At 44.0% G+C, this 19,308-nt stretch overlaps 1 protein-coding gene across 1 annotated transcript in view; it reads right to left on the bottom strand.

Annotated features, from left to right (window-relative positions):
* Window positions 1-4,638, bottom strand: part of usta (uronyl 2-sulfotransferase a) — a 93,750-nt gene extending 89,112 nt beyond the window's left edge. Inside the window, exon 1 of the mRNA XM_060831050.1 lies at window positions 4,346-4,638. Coding sequence (XP_060687033.1) covers window positions 4,346-4,526 — 181 coding nt within the window. The 5' untranslated portion in view covers window positions 4,527-4,638. The remainder of the gene's footprint in view (window positions 1-4,345) is intronic.
* Between the last annotated feature and the right edge of the window lie 14,670 nt (window positions 4,639-19,308).

Raw genomic sequence — 19,308 nt, 5'->3', positions numbered from 1 at the left:
ATTGATAAGTACCTAATGTACTTTTATATATTTACAAATGAGCAGGATGCAGTTATAGGAAGCATAAAACCAACAGTCAGATAAAATAAAAACAAGCAGAGCAATTAATCATGATGATGACAGAGAAAGTTAACAGACTACTTGCATGGTGTAGACAGGTATTGGATGAAATATTGAACAAACAGATGTGAGCTGATACATTCTGCAAAGAAAAAGGAATTGTACATGAAACATAAAATTTGAAAATCACTCAAGATTTCAGAGTTCATGCACAGTGTTGAAAGAACAAGGTCTTATACTTAAAGAAATGGGTTTCTCAATTGCTTACAAAAGCAAACGTGACAGTAATGTTCAATGATAATTGATTTCAACACATTTTGAATACGGAGATTAATTTTCCATCCTTATTTTAGAAAATGTCACATCAGTCAGGGTTCAGACAATTTTCACTCCAAGAAGGAGGGTATGAAGGGTTAGTCAGGAGGACAAGTTTGGTCTCAGTAAGGATAACGAATGAGAGATTTAACAGATGTTCCAATTCTGAGTTTGATAATGCAAAATCAGTCCCTTCACTTTATGGCGAGCATTCATTTAAAGTCAAAAGAACATTGTAGAGGTCAAGAGATTTGTTTGTGCAGAGTGTCCTGAGTAGATAGCCAAGCCCTACCAAAAATACAAGTGAAAGGAAAACCATAAATATTTCAAAAAAGGAAATGGAGAAATGATTGAAAAACAGAAGAGTAAGAGATTGGATCCACTAAGTAGATCTTGGAGAGTTAACACAGATATGATGGCCTAAATAGAGTGCTGCTGCTGACCATGATTTCCGATCTGGTCTACTCAAAGTACAACCCTGAATCTGTCCCAGATTCAATTTTTGAGTCTGTTTTTGAGTCAATTTTGTGTTATCCCAGCACTTTGTCTCAAACACATTCCACACTGGGTCTGGTTCAATTTCAGCCTTCTTCTTCTAATGATGTGCAGGTCATTCATCACATTAATTCACTTATTATGACTGGAGTATTCATTGGTTATTTGCCAGCCCTTCATTCAGTACTCATGACCTGAAACATGAACATTTAGTTTTTCATCTTCCAAGCAGTTTGTGATTTCTAGGTTGTGGCTTCCTGTTGAACTTCAACAAAATCCTTTACCAAAATGCCTTTATTGAAATCGATGTTTAGAAGTCTTGGAAAATATAAAGGTGGATAAATCTTGAGAACCTGATCTAGTGTATCCCAGGATGTTGTGGGGAGTTATGGAGGTAATTGAGGAGCTACAACCTGAGCTACAAATCTAAATAAATATTGTATCATCTATAACCATGGGTGAGGAAGACTGGAGACTAGCTCATATTGTGCTGTTGTTTAGGAAGGGATTACAAAAGCATCAGAACTATGAACTCTGATTTCAGTGGTGGGTAGGTTGTCGAAGGTGACTCTAAAAGGTAGGACTTGTGTGCATTTGGAGTGTCAAGGAAGGATTAGTGATAGATAACATTGTTTTGTGCGAAAGAAATCATGTCTCACAAACTTGATTTGAGCTTTTTTGAGGAAGTAACCTAGAAGATTGGTAAGAGGAGAGCAGTAGATGTGTTCACTTGGACTTTAGCAAAGTTTTTGACAAAGTTCCACATAGACTAATTGGTAAAGTTGGATCACATGGGATTCAGGGTGAGCTTTCCATTGGAATATAAATTGGCTTAACAGCAAGGAGACAGAATGATAGTGGAGAGTTGTTTTTTCAGACTGGAGGCCTGTTACCTCAGGGATCAGTGCTGGGTATACTCCTGTTTATTATTTACATAAATGATATAGGTGAGAATATAAAAGGTATGGTTAGTAAGTTTGCAGATGACACCAAAATTGGTGGTATAGTGGACATTTAAAGAGATTATCTAAGATTACAAAGAGATCTTGATCAATTACGTGAATGGGCTGAGAAATGGCAGATGGAGTTTAATTTGGATAAATGCACAGTATTGCATTTTAGTAAAACAACCCAAGGGCAGGACTTAAACAATAGGGCCTTCAGTAGTGTAAAAGGTGTGACAGTAGAAAAGCACAACTGGTCAGGCAACATCCTAGGAGCAGGAGAGTCAACAGCGATGAAGAGCTTAAGCTGGAAATGCTGACTCTACTGCTCCTCAGATGCTGCCTGATTGGCTTTGCTTTTCCAGCACCACACTTTTTGACTCTAATGTCCAGTGTCTGCAGTCGTCAATTTCTCCTTCAGTAGTGTTGTTGAACACAGAGACTTAGAGGTTCAGATACATAGTTCTTTGAAGTTTGCATCACATGTAGACAGGGTTGTTAAGGAGGTGTTTAGTTGTACAATTCATTGGTGAGGCCTCTTCTGCAGTAGTGTGTCTAGTTCTTGTCACCCTGTAATAGGAAGGATATTATTAAATTGGACAGGGTTCAAAACCTGGATGTTGTTGGAAATGGAAGGTCTGAGTTACAAGGAGAGGCTGGATAAGCTGGGACTTGCTCCACTGGTTAGGAGGTTGAGGGGTGACTTTATAGAGGTTTATAAAATCATGACGGATACAGATAAGATGAATGGCTAGTGTCTTTTCCTGAGGGTATGAAATTTCAAGACCGGGGGGCCGATTTTTTAACATAAGAAGAGCAAGATTTAAAAAAGACGTGAGGAGGATTTTTTTTTTAAAAACAGTGGTTCACATGTGGAATGAGCTTCCAGAAGTGGTGGATACAGGTACACTTGGAATGTTTAAAAGACATTGGATAAGGCCATGAAACATTTGGAGGGATATAGGCCAAGTGCAAGCAGATGGGACCAGTTTAATTTGTGATAACGGTCAGCACAGACTGATTGGATGGACGGGTCTGCTTCAACGGTGTAGGACTATAATTGATCCATGTTATTTGCCAATCATTTGGAACATGACCAAAATCTAACCGGTCCTAAAAATATCAGCAAGGACATTTCACAGCCCATTAGGATGAAAAGTTAGTGATTTTAATTTACCTGTTCTCCCCTGTATTTGCATGTTTTTGTTTCTAACTGATGCACATTGTTAATTTCTGCTTTCACTTCCAGCATTTCTCTCAATGATTCCATTGATATCTTTTCAGACTTTTTTTAGCCCGTTCCTCAGCTTCTGAGATGATTTTCCACCCTCCACATCAGCTCTGAAGTCGGAAGCTAAGTTTGATGTTGTTTAAACATCACTTTCCAAACTTTATACATAGTACAGTTGGAAATTCCTAAGCTAAAAAGCAAGAATGCAACATTTCCTAAAAGAACACTGAGCTTCACACTAAATACAAGTAAATGAAACGGAGTATCCAGTAAATCACACTCTGATACATCTAACTCTCACTGCCATACATTCTATGACCCATTCCCAACCACAGTAGTCTCAATCCCCCTGCACTATTCTCACAACCCCCTCCCCCCATACACACACCTCATGCCCTCCTAACATACTCCCTTCACATTCTCCTAGTTGTACAGGACTGCCATCTCTCACACAAAACCCATCCCCATCTCTTACAAATGATGTATTTCCCACCCCTCATATCCATACCCCTCCCTCAGATCCCCCTCCTCCCAGCTGCCTGTCGTCCCTGTCCTTTCAGACCCGTGTCCATCATGCAGCTCCATCCCTTAGACTGTCTAATTTGTCAGACTCCAATCCCTCACACGTCCTCATCCTTCAAACCCTCACACACATACACTCCCTGCCCCTTGACTGTTTGTCTTTCATGCTTTCCTGACCCTCCACCTCTTAACACTTTGCCGCTCACCCAATCCTCTCCCTCAACCCAATTCCTCAAACCCCCACCCACCACTCTGTCCCTCACCCCCCAACCCTCATCCCTACCACCAACTCCTCTGATCCTCACCCCCCCAGCCCTCATCCCCTCCTCTGATCCTCACCCCCCAAGCCCTCATCCCCTCCTCTGATCCTCACCCCCCAAGCCCTCATCCCCTCCTCTGATCCTCACCCCCCCAAGCCCTCATCCCCTCCTCTGATCCTCACCCCCCCAAGCCCTCATCCCCTCCTCTGATCCTCATCCTCCCAAACCCTCATCCCCTCCTCTGATCCCCACCCCTGCTGTCCCTCACCCCCCCAAACCCTCATCCCCACCCCTGCTGTCCCTCACCCCCCCCCAGCCCAATCCCCACCCCTCTGTCTCTCAACCCACCCACCCCCAGCCCCTCATCTCCCCATCCCTATCTGTCTGTCCCTCACCCACCTCCCGTCCCTCGCTCTTCTCCAAGGTCCCTCTGAGGAAGGCAGGCCAGACAAAGCCGCGGTCCTCGGGCGGGATACACCCGAGGCAGAGAGTCGCCCGTCCTCCGGCGTGGCACCTACCCAGAAACTTGCGGAGTTCCAGCAGCAGGGCCGGAGCCCCACCGTTCAGCTGGTAACACAGCGAGGCCAAACTCAACAACAGCAACGAAGCCAGGCAGAAACCGTAATCCCGGAGAGAGCACTTGATGAGCCTCCTCAGAACCATCCTTAGCTGCCTCACCCACACCGATCCACCGCCCATCGGGCACCCACACCAACCGCTCTGCCACCGCAGTCACCACACGCCCGTTAGAGCCTCAGCCTGATCTGACAGGCAACACGCTTCAGCTCCGCCACAGCAACAGCGGCCAGTCCTCCAGAAACAGTGCCCTCTGCAGCGCTGGCTCCGCCACAGCAACCAGTCCTCCAGAAACAGTGTCCTCTGCAGCGCTGGCTCCGCCACAGCAACAGCGGCCAGTCCTCCAGAAACAGTGCCCTCTGCAGCGCCGGCTCCGCCACAGCAACAGCAGCCAGTCCTCCAGAAACAGTGCCCTCTGCAGCGCCGGCTCTGCCACAGCAACCAGTCCTCCAGAAACAGTGCAGTCTGCAGCGCCGGCTCCGCCACAGCAACCAGTCCTCCATAAACAGTGCCCTCTGCGGCGCTGGCTCCGCCACAGCAACCAGTCCTCCATAAACAGTGTCCACTGCAGCGCCGGCTCAACCACAGCCACAGCAACCAGTCCTCCATAAACAGTGCCCTCTGCGGCGCTGGCTCCGCCACAACAACCAGTCCTCCAGAAACAGTGCCCTCTGCAGCGCCGGCTCCACCACAGCAAAAACGGCCAATCCTCCATAAACAGTGCCCTCTGCAGCGCCGGCTCCACCACAGCAACAACAGCCAGTCCTCCAGAAACAGTGCCCTCTGCAGCTTCGACTTGGAGATGCCGGAGTTGGACTGGGGTGTACAAAATTAAAAATCACACAACAGGTGTGTAGTCCAACAGGTTTAATTGGAAGCACACTAGCTTTCGGAGCATCGCTCCTTTATCAGGTGATAGTGGAAAGCTCAATTCTAACACATAATTTATAGCAAAAATTTACAGTATGATGTAACTGAAATTATACATTGAAAAATTGATTGTTAAGCCTTTCATCTGTTAGAATACAGTGATAGTTTCACTTCTTTCATGTGTAAATCACAAAACCACTTTTTTAAAAGTTGCATTCTTGGGTTAGCTATTCACAATGGTGATAGCTCGCCAATATGTTGAAGGTGTTAGCCCCCTGTGTTCTCTGTCTATGCCATGATGTTTAGATTGATTCTAATCTAAAAAGTGAGATAATAGAATTTTACATAAATTCATGCAGTTTTTGAGCTCAGAGTTCCACATGAATGCATGCAGTTTTTGCGCAAAGTGCAATGTGATCCTGCAAGTACAAATTCACCCCACAAAATACATGTGTGCATGTGGGTCTTTGTGTGTGTGTCTGTCTGGGTTGGGGGTTGTGACTGCACTCACTACACACACACACACACACACACACACATACATACATTTTCTCACAATGTCTTAAGTCTGTGAGGGGGTGTGTGTGGGTGTCTGTGTGCGCATCTGTGTATGTGTCTATAGGAGTGCCTGTGTGTATGTGAGTGTGTGTGTGTATGTGTGTGTGTGTGTGTGTGTATAGTGCAATGGTGGTCACCTGTAATGTGACATGAATCCAAGATCCCGGTTGAGGCCCTCCCTATGGGTACCAAACTTAGCTATCAGCCTCTGCTCGGCCACCTTTCGCTGCTGCCTGTCCCGAAGTCCACCTTGGAGGATGGTCACCGGAAGATCTGAGGTCGAATGTCCTGGACCACTGAAGTGTTCCCCCATAGAGAGGGAACACTCCTGTCTGTTGATAGTTGTGCGGTGCCCATTCATCCATTGTCGTAGCCTGTGTACCATGCCTCCGAGCATCCTTGCCTGCAATGTATAAGATAGACAACGTTGGCTGAGTCACATGAGTACCTGCCATATACAAGGTGGGAGGTGTCGCCACGCGTAATGGTGGTATCTATGTCCACACTCTGACACATCTTGCAGTGCCTACCGTGACAGAGTTGTATGGAGTTGTCCTGAGAGCCAGGCAGCTTGCTACGATCTGCTTGAGGTTTGGCAATAGTTTAAAGGCAAGTAGTGGAGGTGTGGGGAAGGTCTTGGTGAGGTGCTCATCCTCATTGAAAATGTATTGCAGGTCACGAAGAATATGGCATAATTTTTCAGCTCCTGGGAAATACTGAACAACGAAGGGTACCCTGTCAGTTGCAGCACATGTCTGTCTCCTGAAGAGGTCATTACGGTTCCTTGCTGTGGCATGTTGGAACTGGCGGTCGATGAATTGGGCATTATATCCCGTTTTTGTGAGGGCATCCCTGAGTACTTCTAGGTGTCCGTCACGTTCCTCCTCATCTGAACAGATCCAGTGTATGCATAGGGCTTATCCATAGGGGATGGCTGTTTTAATGTTTTGGGTAGAAGCTGGAGAAGTGTAGCATTGTGAGGTTGTCTGTGGGTTTGGGGTAGAGTGTGCTGCTGAGGTGTCCATCCTTGATGCAGATGCATGTGTCCAAGAATGAGACAGATAAAGCTTGGAGGAAGAATTAGGGAGAATCCAAAGGCATTTTACATGAATGTGAGGAATAAGAGAATGATCAAAGAAAGAGCAGGGTCGATCAGGGATAGCATAGGGAACTTGTGTATAGAGTCTGAGGAGGTAGGGGAAGCCCTAAATGAGTTTTTTTCTTCTGTCTTTACTAAAGAAAAGGACCTTGTAGTGAATGAAACCACTGAGGAGCAGGTAAGCATGCTGGAACAGATAGAGACTGAGGAAGCTGATGTGATGAAAATTTTGACAAACATTAAGATTGACAAGTCACCAGGGCCAGACCAGATTTGTCCACGACAGCTTTGGGAAACGAGAAATGTGATTGCTTCGCCGCCTGAGAAGATCTTTGCATCCTTGCTCTCCACCGGAGTCGTACCGGAGGACTGGAGGGAGGTAAATGTATTTCTTCTCTTCAAGAAAGGAAATAGGAAATCCAGTCAGTCTATGTCTGTCATCTGCAAGGTATTAGAAAAGATTCTGAGGGATAGGATTTATGACCATCTGGAAAAGCATGGCTTGATTAAACGCAGTCAGCACGGCTTTGTGAGGGGCAGGTCATGCCTCACAAATCTTATTGAGTTCTTTGAGGATGTTACTAGACAAGTTGATGAGGGTCAAGCAGTGGGATGTTGTGTATGTGGACTTCAGTAAGGCATTTGATAAGGTTCCCCATGGTAGGCTCGTTCAGAAGGTCAGGAGGAATGGGATACGGGGAAATTTAGCTGTTTGGATACAGAATTGGCTGGTTGACAGAAGACAGCAAGTGGGAGTGGAAGGAAAATATTCTGCTTGGAAGTCAGTGGTGAGTGGTGTTCCACAGGGCTCTGTTCTTGGGCCTCTGCTCTTTGTAATTTTTATTAATGACTTGGATGAGGAGATTGAAGGATGGGTTAGCAAGTTTGCAGATGACACAAAGGTTGAGGTATCGTTGACAGTATAGAGGACTGTTGTAGGCTGCAGCGTGACATTGACAGGATGCAGAGATGGACTGAGAGGTGGCAGATGGAGTTCAACCTGGATAAATGTGAGGTGATGCATTTTGGAAGGTCAAACTTGAAAGTTGACTACAGGATTAAAGACAGGATTCTTGGCAGTGTGGAGGAACAGTGGGATCTTGGTGTGCAGGTACACAGATCCCTTAAAATTGCCACACAGGTGGACAGGGTTGTTAAGAAAGCATATGGTGTTTTGGCTTTCATTAACAAGGGGATTGCGTTTACGAGCCGAGATCTTGTTGCAGCTCTATAAAACTTTGGTTAGACCGCAATTGGAATACTGTGTCCAGTTCTCGTCACCCTATTATAGGAAAGATGTGGATGCTTTGGAGAGGATTCAGAGGAGGTTTACCAGGATGCTGTCTGGAATGGAGGGCTTATCTTATGAAGAGAGGTTGACTGAGCTTGGACCTTTTTCATTGGAAAAAAGGAAGAGAGGGGACCTAATTGAGGTGTACAAGATAATGAGAGGCATAGATAGAGTTGATAGCCAGAAACATTTTCCCAGGTCAAAATTGTTAACACGAGGGGTCATAGTTTTAAGCTGTTTGGCGGAAAGTATAGAGGGGATGTCAGAGGCGGGTTCTTTACGCAGAGAGTTGTGAGAGCATGGAATGCGTTGCTAGCAGCAGTTGTGGAAGCGAGATCATTGGGGATATTTAAGAGACTGCTGGACATGCATATGGTCACAGAAATTTGAGTTCGTACATTAGGTTTACCTCACATGAGGATCAATGGTCCTCGCAGGCAAGGATGCCTGGAGGCATGGTACATTGGGGAAACCGAGCAAAGGCTATGACAATGGATGAATGGGCACCGCACAACAATCAACAGACGGGAGTGTTCTCTCCCTGTGGGGGAACACTTCAGTGGTCCAGGACATTCGATCTCGGACCTTCGGGTGACCATCTTCCAAGACGGACTTCGGGACAGGCAGCAGCAAAAGGTGGCTGAGCAGAGGCTGATAGCTAAGTTTAGTACCCATAGGGAGCTGAAAATGTGTCGCTGGTTAAAGCGCAGCAGGTTAGGCAGCATCCAAGGAACAGGAAATTTGACGTTTCGGGCCAGAGCCCTTCATCAGGAATGGAGGGCCTCAACCGGGACCTTGGGTTCATGTCACATTACAGGTGACACACAGAGATACTCCTACACACACACACAAGCACTCCTATACACACATACGCAGACATGCACACACACACCCTCACAGACCTAAGACACTTTGCACTCACTATACACACACATACACCTTTTCACACTCACTACACACACACATACACTTTTTCACACTCACAACCCCCAAACCAGACAGACAGACACACACAAAGACCCACATGCACACATATATTTTGTGGAGTGAATTTGTACTTGCAGAGTTACATTGTACTTTGCTCAAACACTGCATGAATTCATGTAAAACTCCGTTATCTCACCTTTTAGATTAGAATCAATCTAAACATCAGATCATAGACAGAGAACACGGGGGCTAACACCTTCAACATATTGTCTAGCTATCACCATTGTGAACAGCTAACCCGAGAATGCAACTTTTTAAAAAAAAGTTTTGTGATTTACACATGAAAGAAGTGAAACTATCACTGTATTCTAACAGATGAAAGGATTAATCAATTTTTCAATGTATAATTTCAGTTACATCACACTGTAAATTTTTGCTATAAATTCTGTGTTAGGACTGAATTCTCCACTACCACCTGATGGAAGGAGCGATGCTCCGAAAGCTACTGTGCTTCCAATTAAACCTATCACCTGGGGTCGTGTGATTTTTAACTTTCTGCAGCTTGGGCTCCACCACAGCAACAACGGCCAGCTCTCCAGAGACAGCACCCTCTGCAGCACTGGTTCCATCACTGCAACAACAGCCAGTCTTCCGGAAACAGGGCCCTCTGCAGGTCAGGCTGTGCCACAGCAACAACAGCCAGTCTTCCGGAAACAGGGCCCTCTGCAGGTCAGGCTGTGCCACAGCAACAACTCGGCCAGTCTTCCGGAAACATTGCCCTCTGCGGGTCAGGCTGTGCCACAGCAACAACTCGGCCAGTCTTCCGGAAACATTGCCCTCTGCGGGTCAGGCTGTGCCACAGCAACAACTCGGCCAGTCTTCCGGAAACATTGCCCTCTGCGGGTCAGGCTGTGCCACAGCAACAACTCGGCCAGTCTTCCGGAAACATTGCCCTCTGCGGGTCAGGCTGTGCCACAGCAACAACTCGGCCAGTCTTCCGGAAACATTGCCCTCTGCGGGTCAGGCTGTGCCACAGCAACAACTCGGCCAGTCTTCCGGAAACATTGCCCTCTGCGGGTCAGGCTGTGCCACAGCAACAACTCGGCCAGTCTTCCGGAAACATTGCCCTCTGCGGGTCAGGCTGTGCCACAGCAACAACTCGGCCAGTCTTCCGGAAACATTGCCCTCTGCGGGTCAGGCTGTGCCACAGCAAACAACGGCCGGTCTTCCCGAAATAATAAATAAAGATTGAAAGCCATGATGTGCTGGTGTTGGTCTGGGGTGGACAAAGTTAAAAATTACTAGCTACCTGATGAAGGAGCAGTACTCTGAAAGCTAGTGCTTCCAAATAAACCTGTTGGACTATAGCCTGGAGTTGCCTGATTTTTAAAGATTTAAAGAGCTGTGGATGCTGTAAATCAGAAACGAAAATAAAGAACTCACCAGATCTGGCAGCATCTAAGGGGAGAAATCAGAGTTAACGTTTTGGGTCAAGTGACCCTTCCTCACAGCTGAGTTCCAGTTAATGTAAACTCTGATTTCCCTCCACAGATGCTGCTAGACCTGTTGGGCCTCTGTAGCAATCTCTATTTTTTGTCTCCTGAAGAAGGGTCACTTTTTTAGTTTAGATTAGGTTCCCTACAGTGTGGAAACAGGCCCTCTGGCCCAACGAGTCCACACTGACCCTCTGAAGAGAAACCCACTGAGACCCATTCCCCTCTGACTGATGCACCCAACACTGTGGGCAATTTAGCATAGCCAATTCACCTGATCGGCACATCTTTGGATTGTGGGAGGAAACTGGAGCACCTGGAGGAAACCTACACAAACACGGGGGAGGACGTGCACACTCCAAACAGACTCACCCGAGGCTGGAATTGAACCCAGGTCCCTGGCACTGTGAGGCAGCAGTGCTAGCCACTGTGCCACCCCAGTCTTTCGATTAGATTAGTTTCCCTACAACGTGGAAATTTTGTTTAGTGTTTCCTCACTTCCAAATCTCTTCCGGCTAGGCCCACATTGAAAAAGTTCTGCTCCTCTCTCTGACAGGGTTTCCATTCCAACCATTTTTCTTGTTCACCATCATTAATTTCGCTGTTGCTCCTGATGTTCGACAAGATATTTACCAAAACCTGTTTTCACAGCCACATCACATTCCTCAGTGACTACCTCCAACATAGACTCATCCACATGGATTCCAACTCAAGTTTCATCCTTCGTGTTTTGAATCCACCCAGGATCACAAGCATCTCTGTGATGTGCAATGTTCCTCAGACAGCTGTTCTCAGTGTCCTAAGATCCACACACAGCGTCATGTATTGCCATTTGTACACTCTCAACCCCTCTCTCCTTCAGCACCACCTCACGCTGGCTCAGAGCAGCCCTACTTCCCCCCAGTTCCACTTGGTTCTCTGGCTCATTCAACATTGCAGTCCCAAAATATCAACTCTAATTCCTCTCCGCAGATGATGCCAGAACTACTGATTTTTTTTCAGTAATTTCTGTTTTTGTTTCTCATGCCCTCTGCAGCTCCAGTTTCACCACAGCAACAATAATCAGTCCTCCGGAAACAGCACCCTCTGCAGCTCCAGCTGTGCCAGTGAACTTATTTAGTGGCAAGTGTGAGGTGTTAAGTTCCAGGTGCAACTCGATTGATCAAACTATGAGGCATTAGCAATGCACACTTTATTCTGACACAACAGATAAAATACGACTTTTAAAAAATAGCATAATTTAAAATCTTTCAAAATACTTAACAAAGTACTACTCATCAACTGTTCCAATATTGCAGGATCCCATAAACATATCCTTGGCAAAGGAAAATTCAGCAAAACAAATTTCCCTCACTTGCTATCTTCTCCAGTCCCAGAGAAGGAGCACCAGAAGAATGAATCTGGTAGCAGAGAGTCAATTCATGCTTTTACACAGTAGAGGGAGCTGTAGCTAACAGCTTTGACTCCTATACCTCAACTTCAACAACAGAAAGCAAAAATAAAAGCCTGGGTCTGTGAGAGTCAATTCCACCCACTCATGCATCTTTTGTCCACTTTAAAAACAAGACCCAAAGCCATTTACTTTGCTTCCTTTGGAGCTAACACCTTGGTACCAAGTTTACAAAATGCCCCTTCAAGAGAAACAGAACAGAACAATTCCCTCTTAAAGGCACATACTGTCATACCCCTTTAAAAAGACCCATCAATACACAAAGATGGCTTCATTTACTGTACATTTATATATACACACATTACATTATACATAAGCATGCAAACATTCAATAATACAGTCTATCTCAATTAATTTCTTCCACCACCAAACACCTCTGCCTTCCTTCATCAAAGCTGTGATAATGCATCTGCAACAACGTTCTCTCATCCTGCCATATAAATAATTTTCAAATTGAATGACAGCAACAATAAGCTCCATCTAAACCATCTGATAGTTGTATCTTTAGATTTTTCCAAAAATGTTATGGGATTATAATCAGTATATATAATTGTCTTTGACATATTACTGGTAACATAAGCATTGAAATGTTGCAATGCCAACACCAAACTCAAGAGCTCCTTCTCAATGGTGAAATATTTATTTTGATGAATATTCAACTTTTGGGAGAAATACTCAATAAATCTTTGTATCCTCTTATCTTACAGGAGCCTGGTCAGAAGTTGGACAAGTTAGGTCTTTTTTCATTAGATCGTAGGAGACTGAGGGGGCATCTTATAGTAGTGTATATGATCATGAGAGGCATGGTTAGGGTGAATGCACACAGTATTTTTCTCAGGATTGGGGAATCAAGGACTGAGGACATGAGTTTAAGGTTAGAGGGGAAAGACTAAAAGGGAAGCTGAGGGGCAACTTTTTGACAAAAAGGTGATATGCATATGGAATGAGCTGCCAGCGGAAGTGGTTGAGGAAGGTATAGTAACAATATTTACAAGGCATTTACAAGATGGAAAGGGAAGGTTTAGAAGGAAATGCGGTGAGTGTGAATGGACGTTTTGGTTGGCATGGACCAATTTGGACCGAAGGGCCTGTCTCCATGCTATAGGACTCTATGACTGATCATCTTTTTGTCTGACAAATGTTCCTTTAACATGGTTAGGTTGTCCTTGGTTTCAGGTTCTGAAAAGTCTGAGTTTGGGTGTGTTGTGTTTCCAGCTAAGAGATACTGCCTCAAGCAGAAGGCTTTCAAGTTTTAAAAGAACCTGCATAATGAAAGAGGAGTGGCCAGTTCTCCCGGCTCAGCTTTTCTCTGGTTTGGTTTCTTTTAGCAGCATTGTGTGGAAACACTGCTGGAATTCAGAAGCAAGCTCAGGCTGGTTCTCTCTCTGTGACCCCTATCCTGTAAGAACTTGTGTTTGAATTTACCTTTTGTGCCAAGGGGTGTTTATAGGGATTGTTGCAAGTATTTTGAAACAGCCTTATTAAGTGGGATGATCTGTTGGGTTTTCAAATAGGATAAGTTATTCAGTGTTCTGTTTTCTGTTCTTTGTGTTTCATTTGGTAATCTTGAAAGTACATTCTGTTTGGTTTAAAACTAAGTGGTTTGACCAGCGGATTCTCTCCTGGAGTACTCATTTTACACTTGCTTAAAACTAGGAAAGTTAGGGTCTGGGCTACCTTCTTGACAGGTTTTGAGACAGTCTGGCCTGGTCCATAACACTTGTCAGTGTAAAGACCGACACCCACATCACTCGCATCAAAAGCCATCTTGACTGGCTTTGGGAGTTTAGATATTACTAATGCTGGAATAGTGGTTAACACAGATTTCAGGCTGTCAAATATCGTGTATTGGTCTACATTCCACTGAAATTTTCAACACTTGTTCAACAGGTCAGTCAGCGAAGCAATCACACTGCTAAAATTTGGTATGAGTAAAAAACATTCAGTCCCAGGAATTGTCATACTTCCCTCTTCGTCAATGGTATGGGAAACTCCACAAAAACCTTTCTTTTCATATCCCTAGGGGTCATCTGTCCATTCCTGATGAAGAGCTTCTGCTCAAAACATCAACTCTCCTGCTCTTCGGATGCTGCCTGACAGGCTGTGCTTTTCCAGCACCACACATTTTGATGGCTATCTGTCCATGTCCAATAATATGGCCTAGGAACGTGACTTCGGCTTTTTCCAACTCACCCTTAGCCAGGTTTACCACAAGCTCATCTGCAGATGTTGATTGAATAATTCTGCTAGATGATCCAAATGTCCCTTCCATGGATAACCAAAAGTCATGAGATCATCCATGTATACACACAATTGGGTAGTCCTGAAATGATCTTACTGGTTAGTCTTTGAAATCTGCCTGGCACATTCTTCGTACCAAATGACATGAAGTTAAACTGGTAAAGTCCATTCAATGCCCAAAAGTCAATATTTCCTTTGCTCCTTCAAATAAATGTACCTGCCAGTATCCTTTGATCAAGTCCAACCTAGAAATATAAGTTGCTTGTCCTACCTTCTCAATACAGTCTTCCAAATGTAGAATTGGATATGAATCAGATTTCGTAATTGCATTGACTTTGCAATTATCCATACATAATCATAGGGTGCATATTGATTTTGGCACCCTCACTATGGGTTAGCTCTATTCACTGTAACTCACTTCAATTATGCCATCTCTGAGCATATTTTCAATTTCATTTTTAACCTGTGTCAACTTTCTCAGGTTAAGCCTATAAAGATGTTGCTTAATTGGAATAGCATTTCTTAGGTCTACATCATGTGTAATTAGATTAGTACTTCCCAGCTTATTTCCACATAACCCTCCAATGTGATTGTAATAATTCTTTCAGATAATTTTAACTTATCCCAATTTTGAAAATTTCCTTATTGTCCAATTTAATTTGAAGAAAGTCATATTCAGAATCAACTGGATTTAGTTCTTCACTCTGAGTTTAACCAGTAACACACTCTCCTTTTGCTTTCCTTACCTATCAAAATATCATTTGAGCATTCATATGACACACACAGTGAGCATTTACTCCATTTGTAATTTTTATTAAATAACTCACATCCCTCAACTTTTGTTTTGATTTAATAAGGCCTACTAAACCTTGCCTTTAAAGGTTCACCCACTCCTGGTAGTAATGTTAACATTTTATCTCCACCAGCGAAATTATGTATTTGAGATCTCTCACCTGCTTCCTGTTTCAACACACACTGTGTGCTACTTTTAAAGACAGTCTAGTGAACTCACTCACTCTATTTAATGTCACCCTAAAACTTTACACCTGGTCCAAGAAGGTAACCCCTGAACTTGTACTCATAATTTTTTCTGAATTAATTTCAGTGCTTCTCTGTCCTCATGCCCAAAAGCTGATTTAAATGGACTGAATTTAATGAATTAGGTGCAGCACTAATTGCAAAAAGTACAAATTCCTTTATCCCAATAGTCTTGACTACAGGCCCTCAATATGGTCTTTAAAGTTTGATGCTACCGATCTAACACCCCCTGTGATTTTGAATGGTGCATAGTGGATTTAAACTATTTTATTTCAAAGCTATCCATAACTGCCAGGAATAACTTTAATCAAGATGAGAAATTGCTGTCAATAAATCACTGCATCTAATTAGATTAAAAGTAAATGATGTGTGAAACTGAATGCAATCACCCACACAAGAGCAAAGCTATCCTATAATTTCTCTTAGTATAAAAAGCCGACTAATATGACGTGTGTTTGTCCATTTTTCATTGTGCACAGTACAAGCTAACATTGATAATCTCCAACAATACTTACTGTCAGGGAGTTTCCCCTTTCCTGTATTGAGCTTCATAGGACAGACATCTCTCTCTCTTTCTATATCTCTCACACACACACACACACTCGCAGACACACATCCCTGCAAGCGAGAATCAAATAAACAAGACAGGCATTTTCAGCAAAAAAAGCTCCCTGATCCAAGTGCATTTCTGTGGATAGTCATGGAGTCAAAGTCATAGAGTTTACAGTATGGAAGTAGACCCTTTGTTCCAACTCATCTGTGCCAACCAGATATCCTAAACTGATCTAGTCCCATTTACCAGCATTTGACCCATTTTCCTCTAAACCCTTCCTAATCATGAACCAGTCCAAATGCCTTTTAAATGTTGTAACTGTACCAGCTTCCACCATCTTCTTTGCCAGTTTGTTCCTTACACGCATCACTGTTTGCGTGAAAAGGTTGCCCCTTAGGTCCCTTTTAAATTGTGGGCGGCACGGTGACACAGTGGTTAGCACTGCTGCCTCACAGCGCCTGAGACCTGGGTTCAATTCCCGACTCAGGCGACTGACTGTGTGGAGTTTGCACGTTCTCCCCGTGTCTGCGTGGGTTTCCTCCGGGTGCTCCGGTTTCCTCCCACAGTCCAAAGATGTGCGGGTCAGGTGAATTGGCCATACTAAATTGCCCATAGTGTTAGGTAAGGGGTAAATGTAGGGGTATGGGTGGGTTGCGCTTCGGCGGGTCAGTGTGGACTTGTTGGGCCGAAGGGCCTGTTTCCACACTGTAAGTAATCTAATCTAAAAAAAAATCTTTCCCCTCTCACCTTAAACATATGCCCTCTAGTTTTGGACTCACCAACCCCGTGGAAAAGACCTAGACTATCCATGGCCCTCATGATTTTATAATATAAACTTCCATAAGGTCACCCTTCAGCCTCTGATGCTCTGGGGAAAATACCCAGCCTGTTTAGCCTCTCCCTGTACTTCAAATCTTCATTGTCTCCATTTCCTCATGAAGACTTCATTTTTAAGATAGAAAGATTCTGGGATACACTTAGTAGATGCTTTTTGATACAACTGCTTCATTTTATCATCTTTCTGTTGCAATTCAGCCAACTTCTCTGAATTAAATATATCCACTTTGTCCTTCATCTGTTCTTGTTTTTCTCAAACATTTAATCAAACATAGTTTCTGATAATTAGTCTTCAATCTTTCTTATCTTTACTCCTCGATTACTCCTCCTACTTCAACCACTTGCTTTGAGACCTTGTTAATAGGAAGTCAGAAAAATCCCAGTATATACTTCCTGTAACACCTCAATTGTTTGATTTTTCCAATGGTTTTTCAACCACAGTTGGCATCACTTCCACTCTGATCCAGCTACATCATGACTAAGGATATGCTGTATCTCTGGAACAGAAAATGTCTCTATTACAGATACCACCACTTCACCACTCTTCACAGAGTCATAGAAATGTACAGCACAGAAACAGGCCCTTTGGTCCAATTCGTCCATGCCGACCAGATATCCTAACCTAATCTAGTCCCATTTGCCAGCACCTGGTCCATATCCCTCTAAACCCTTCCTATTCATATACCCTTCCTATTCATATACCATGCCTTTTAAATGCTGCAATTGTACCAGCCTCCACCACTTTCTGTGGCAGCTCATTCCCAACATGCACCAGCCTCTGTGTGAAAAAGTTGCCTCTTAGGTCTCTTTTATATCTTTCTCCTGTCACCCTAAGCCTATGCCCTCTAGTTCGGACTCCCCCACCACAGGATAAAAGACTTTGACTATTCACCCTATCCATGCCTCTCAAGATTTTATAAGCCTCTATACGGTCATCCCTCGGCCTCCAGGGAAAACAGCCCCAGCCTATTCAGCCTCTCCCTTTTGCTCAAATCCTCCAATTCTGGCAACATCCTTGTAAATCTCTTCTGAACCACTTTCAAGTTTCACAACATCCTTCAGATAGGAAGTAGACCAGAATTGCATGCAATGTTCCGAAAGTGGCCAAACCAATGTCCTGTACAGCCGCAGCTTGACCTCCCAACTCCTATTCTCAATACTCTGACCAATAAAGGAAAGCATACCAAATGCTTTCTTCACTATCCTATCTGCCCTCGACTCTACTTCCAAGGAACCATTCACCTGCACTCTTTTCAAAGGACTCTCCAGCCTTATATTATATAATGGAACATTGCTCTCCTCACCATGAATTCCTGTAACATTCTGGTAATATTCCTTCTGAATTACATATCTCCTCATCTTTCATCATCAAAGATTGACTTGCTCCTGTATTTCTTATAATCTCCTCCTGCTGCCCATGAATAAACCTTACCCATACAAGTACATTTTTTAATGAGATCTTTCTTCTTAACCAACTCCTGACATTCTGGCACAGCATTTTAGCTTCCACTGTGCTTTCCTTTACAACTTCAACAAAAGTCACTGGCTTCTCCTGTTTTCCCACACCCATCTTCCCAGTGCATTTTTTAAACCACCAACACTGCAATTTCATGTCTTTTACTTTATTACAGTGAGAACACCTGGGGTCTTTTACACTTCTCTTCTCCCCCTCATGGGCTTCTTTTATGATCTGTGGTAAACTATTATTACTACCTTCAATGAAATATCCTTTTCTTGTATCATCTGAGAATTTCTCTTTCCCCAATTTCTATCCTTCACAGACTGAAATTAATGTCAGAAGCCAAACTTTGATTATTGAACTAACTCATGAATATCTGCCAATTCAGGTGCGAATCTTGCATACAAGTATTCACAACTTCTGGATGTGAATGTTTAAACTCCCTCATTTTAAGAAAACCTTTACTTTTCAGTTCCAACTTCTGAAATTCAAAAGTTCTCTCTTTAGTCCTTCCTCTGCAAGGGCCATTTCCTAAGCAATTTTGGTGCTTTGTTCCGCACTTTCAGCATCTGCAATTCTTAAACTTTTTTATTCTACGTAATCTGATAATAGACCAGAAAGTGGATCAAAATAGGTTGCCATGCTAAGACAAACTCATAGTCAAAAAGTGCGGTGCTGGAAAAGCACAGCAAGTCAGGCAGCATCTGAGGTAAAAACAAGGACTGCAGATGCTGAAAACCAGAGTCTAGATTAGAGTGGTGCTGAAAAAGCACAGCAGGTCAGGCAGCATCTGAGGAGCAGGAAAATCGATGTTTCAGGTAAAAGCCCTTCATCAGGAATAGAGGCAGCATCTGAGGAGCAGGAGAGTCAATGCTTCAGACATAAGCCCTTCATCAGGAATGTGGAGTGGGAAGGGGTCCAAGAGATAAATGGAGGGGGGAGGTGGGGGTAAGGGAAGATAGGTAGGATGGTGATAGGCGGATGCAGGAGGGAGGTAATTGCAATAAATCGGTGGGGAGGGTAGAGCAGATAGGTGGGAAGGAAGATGGACAGGTAAGACAGGAGTGCTGAGTTGGAGTGTTGGACCTG

The sequence above is a fragment of the Hemiscyllium ocellatum genome, chromosome 10 (genome assembly GCF_020745735.1).
Source record: "Hemiscyllium ocellatum isolate sHemOce1 chromosome 10, sHemOce1.pat.X.cur, whole genome shotgun sequence".
In the NCBI taxonomy this organism is placed as follows: domain Eukaryota; kingdom Metazoa; phylum Chordata; class Chondrichthyes; order Orectolobiformes; family Hemiscylliidae; genus Hemiscyllium; species Hemiscyllium ocellatum.
This window is presented reverse-complemented; position numbering and strand designations above follow the sequence as displayed.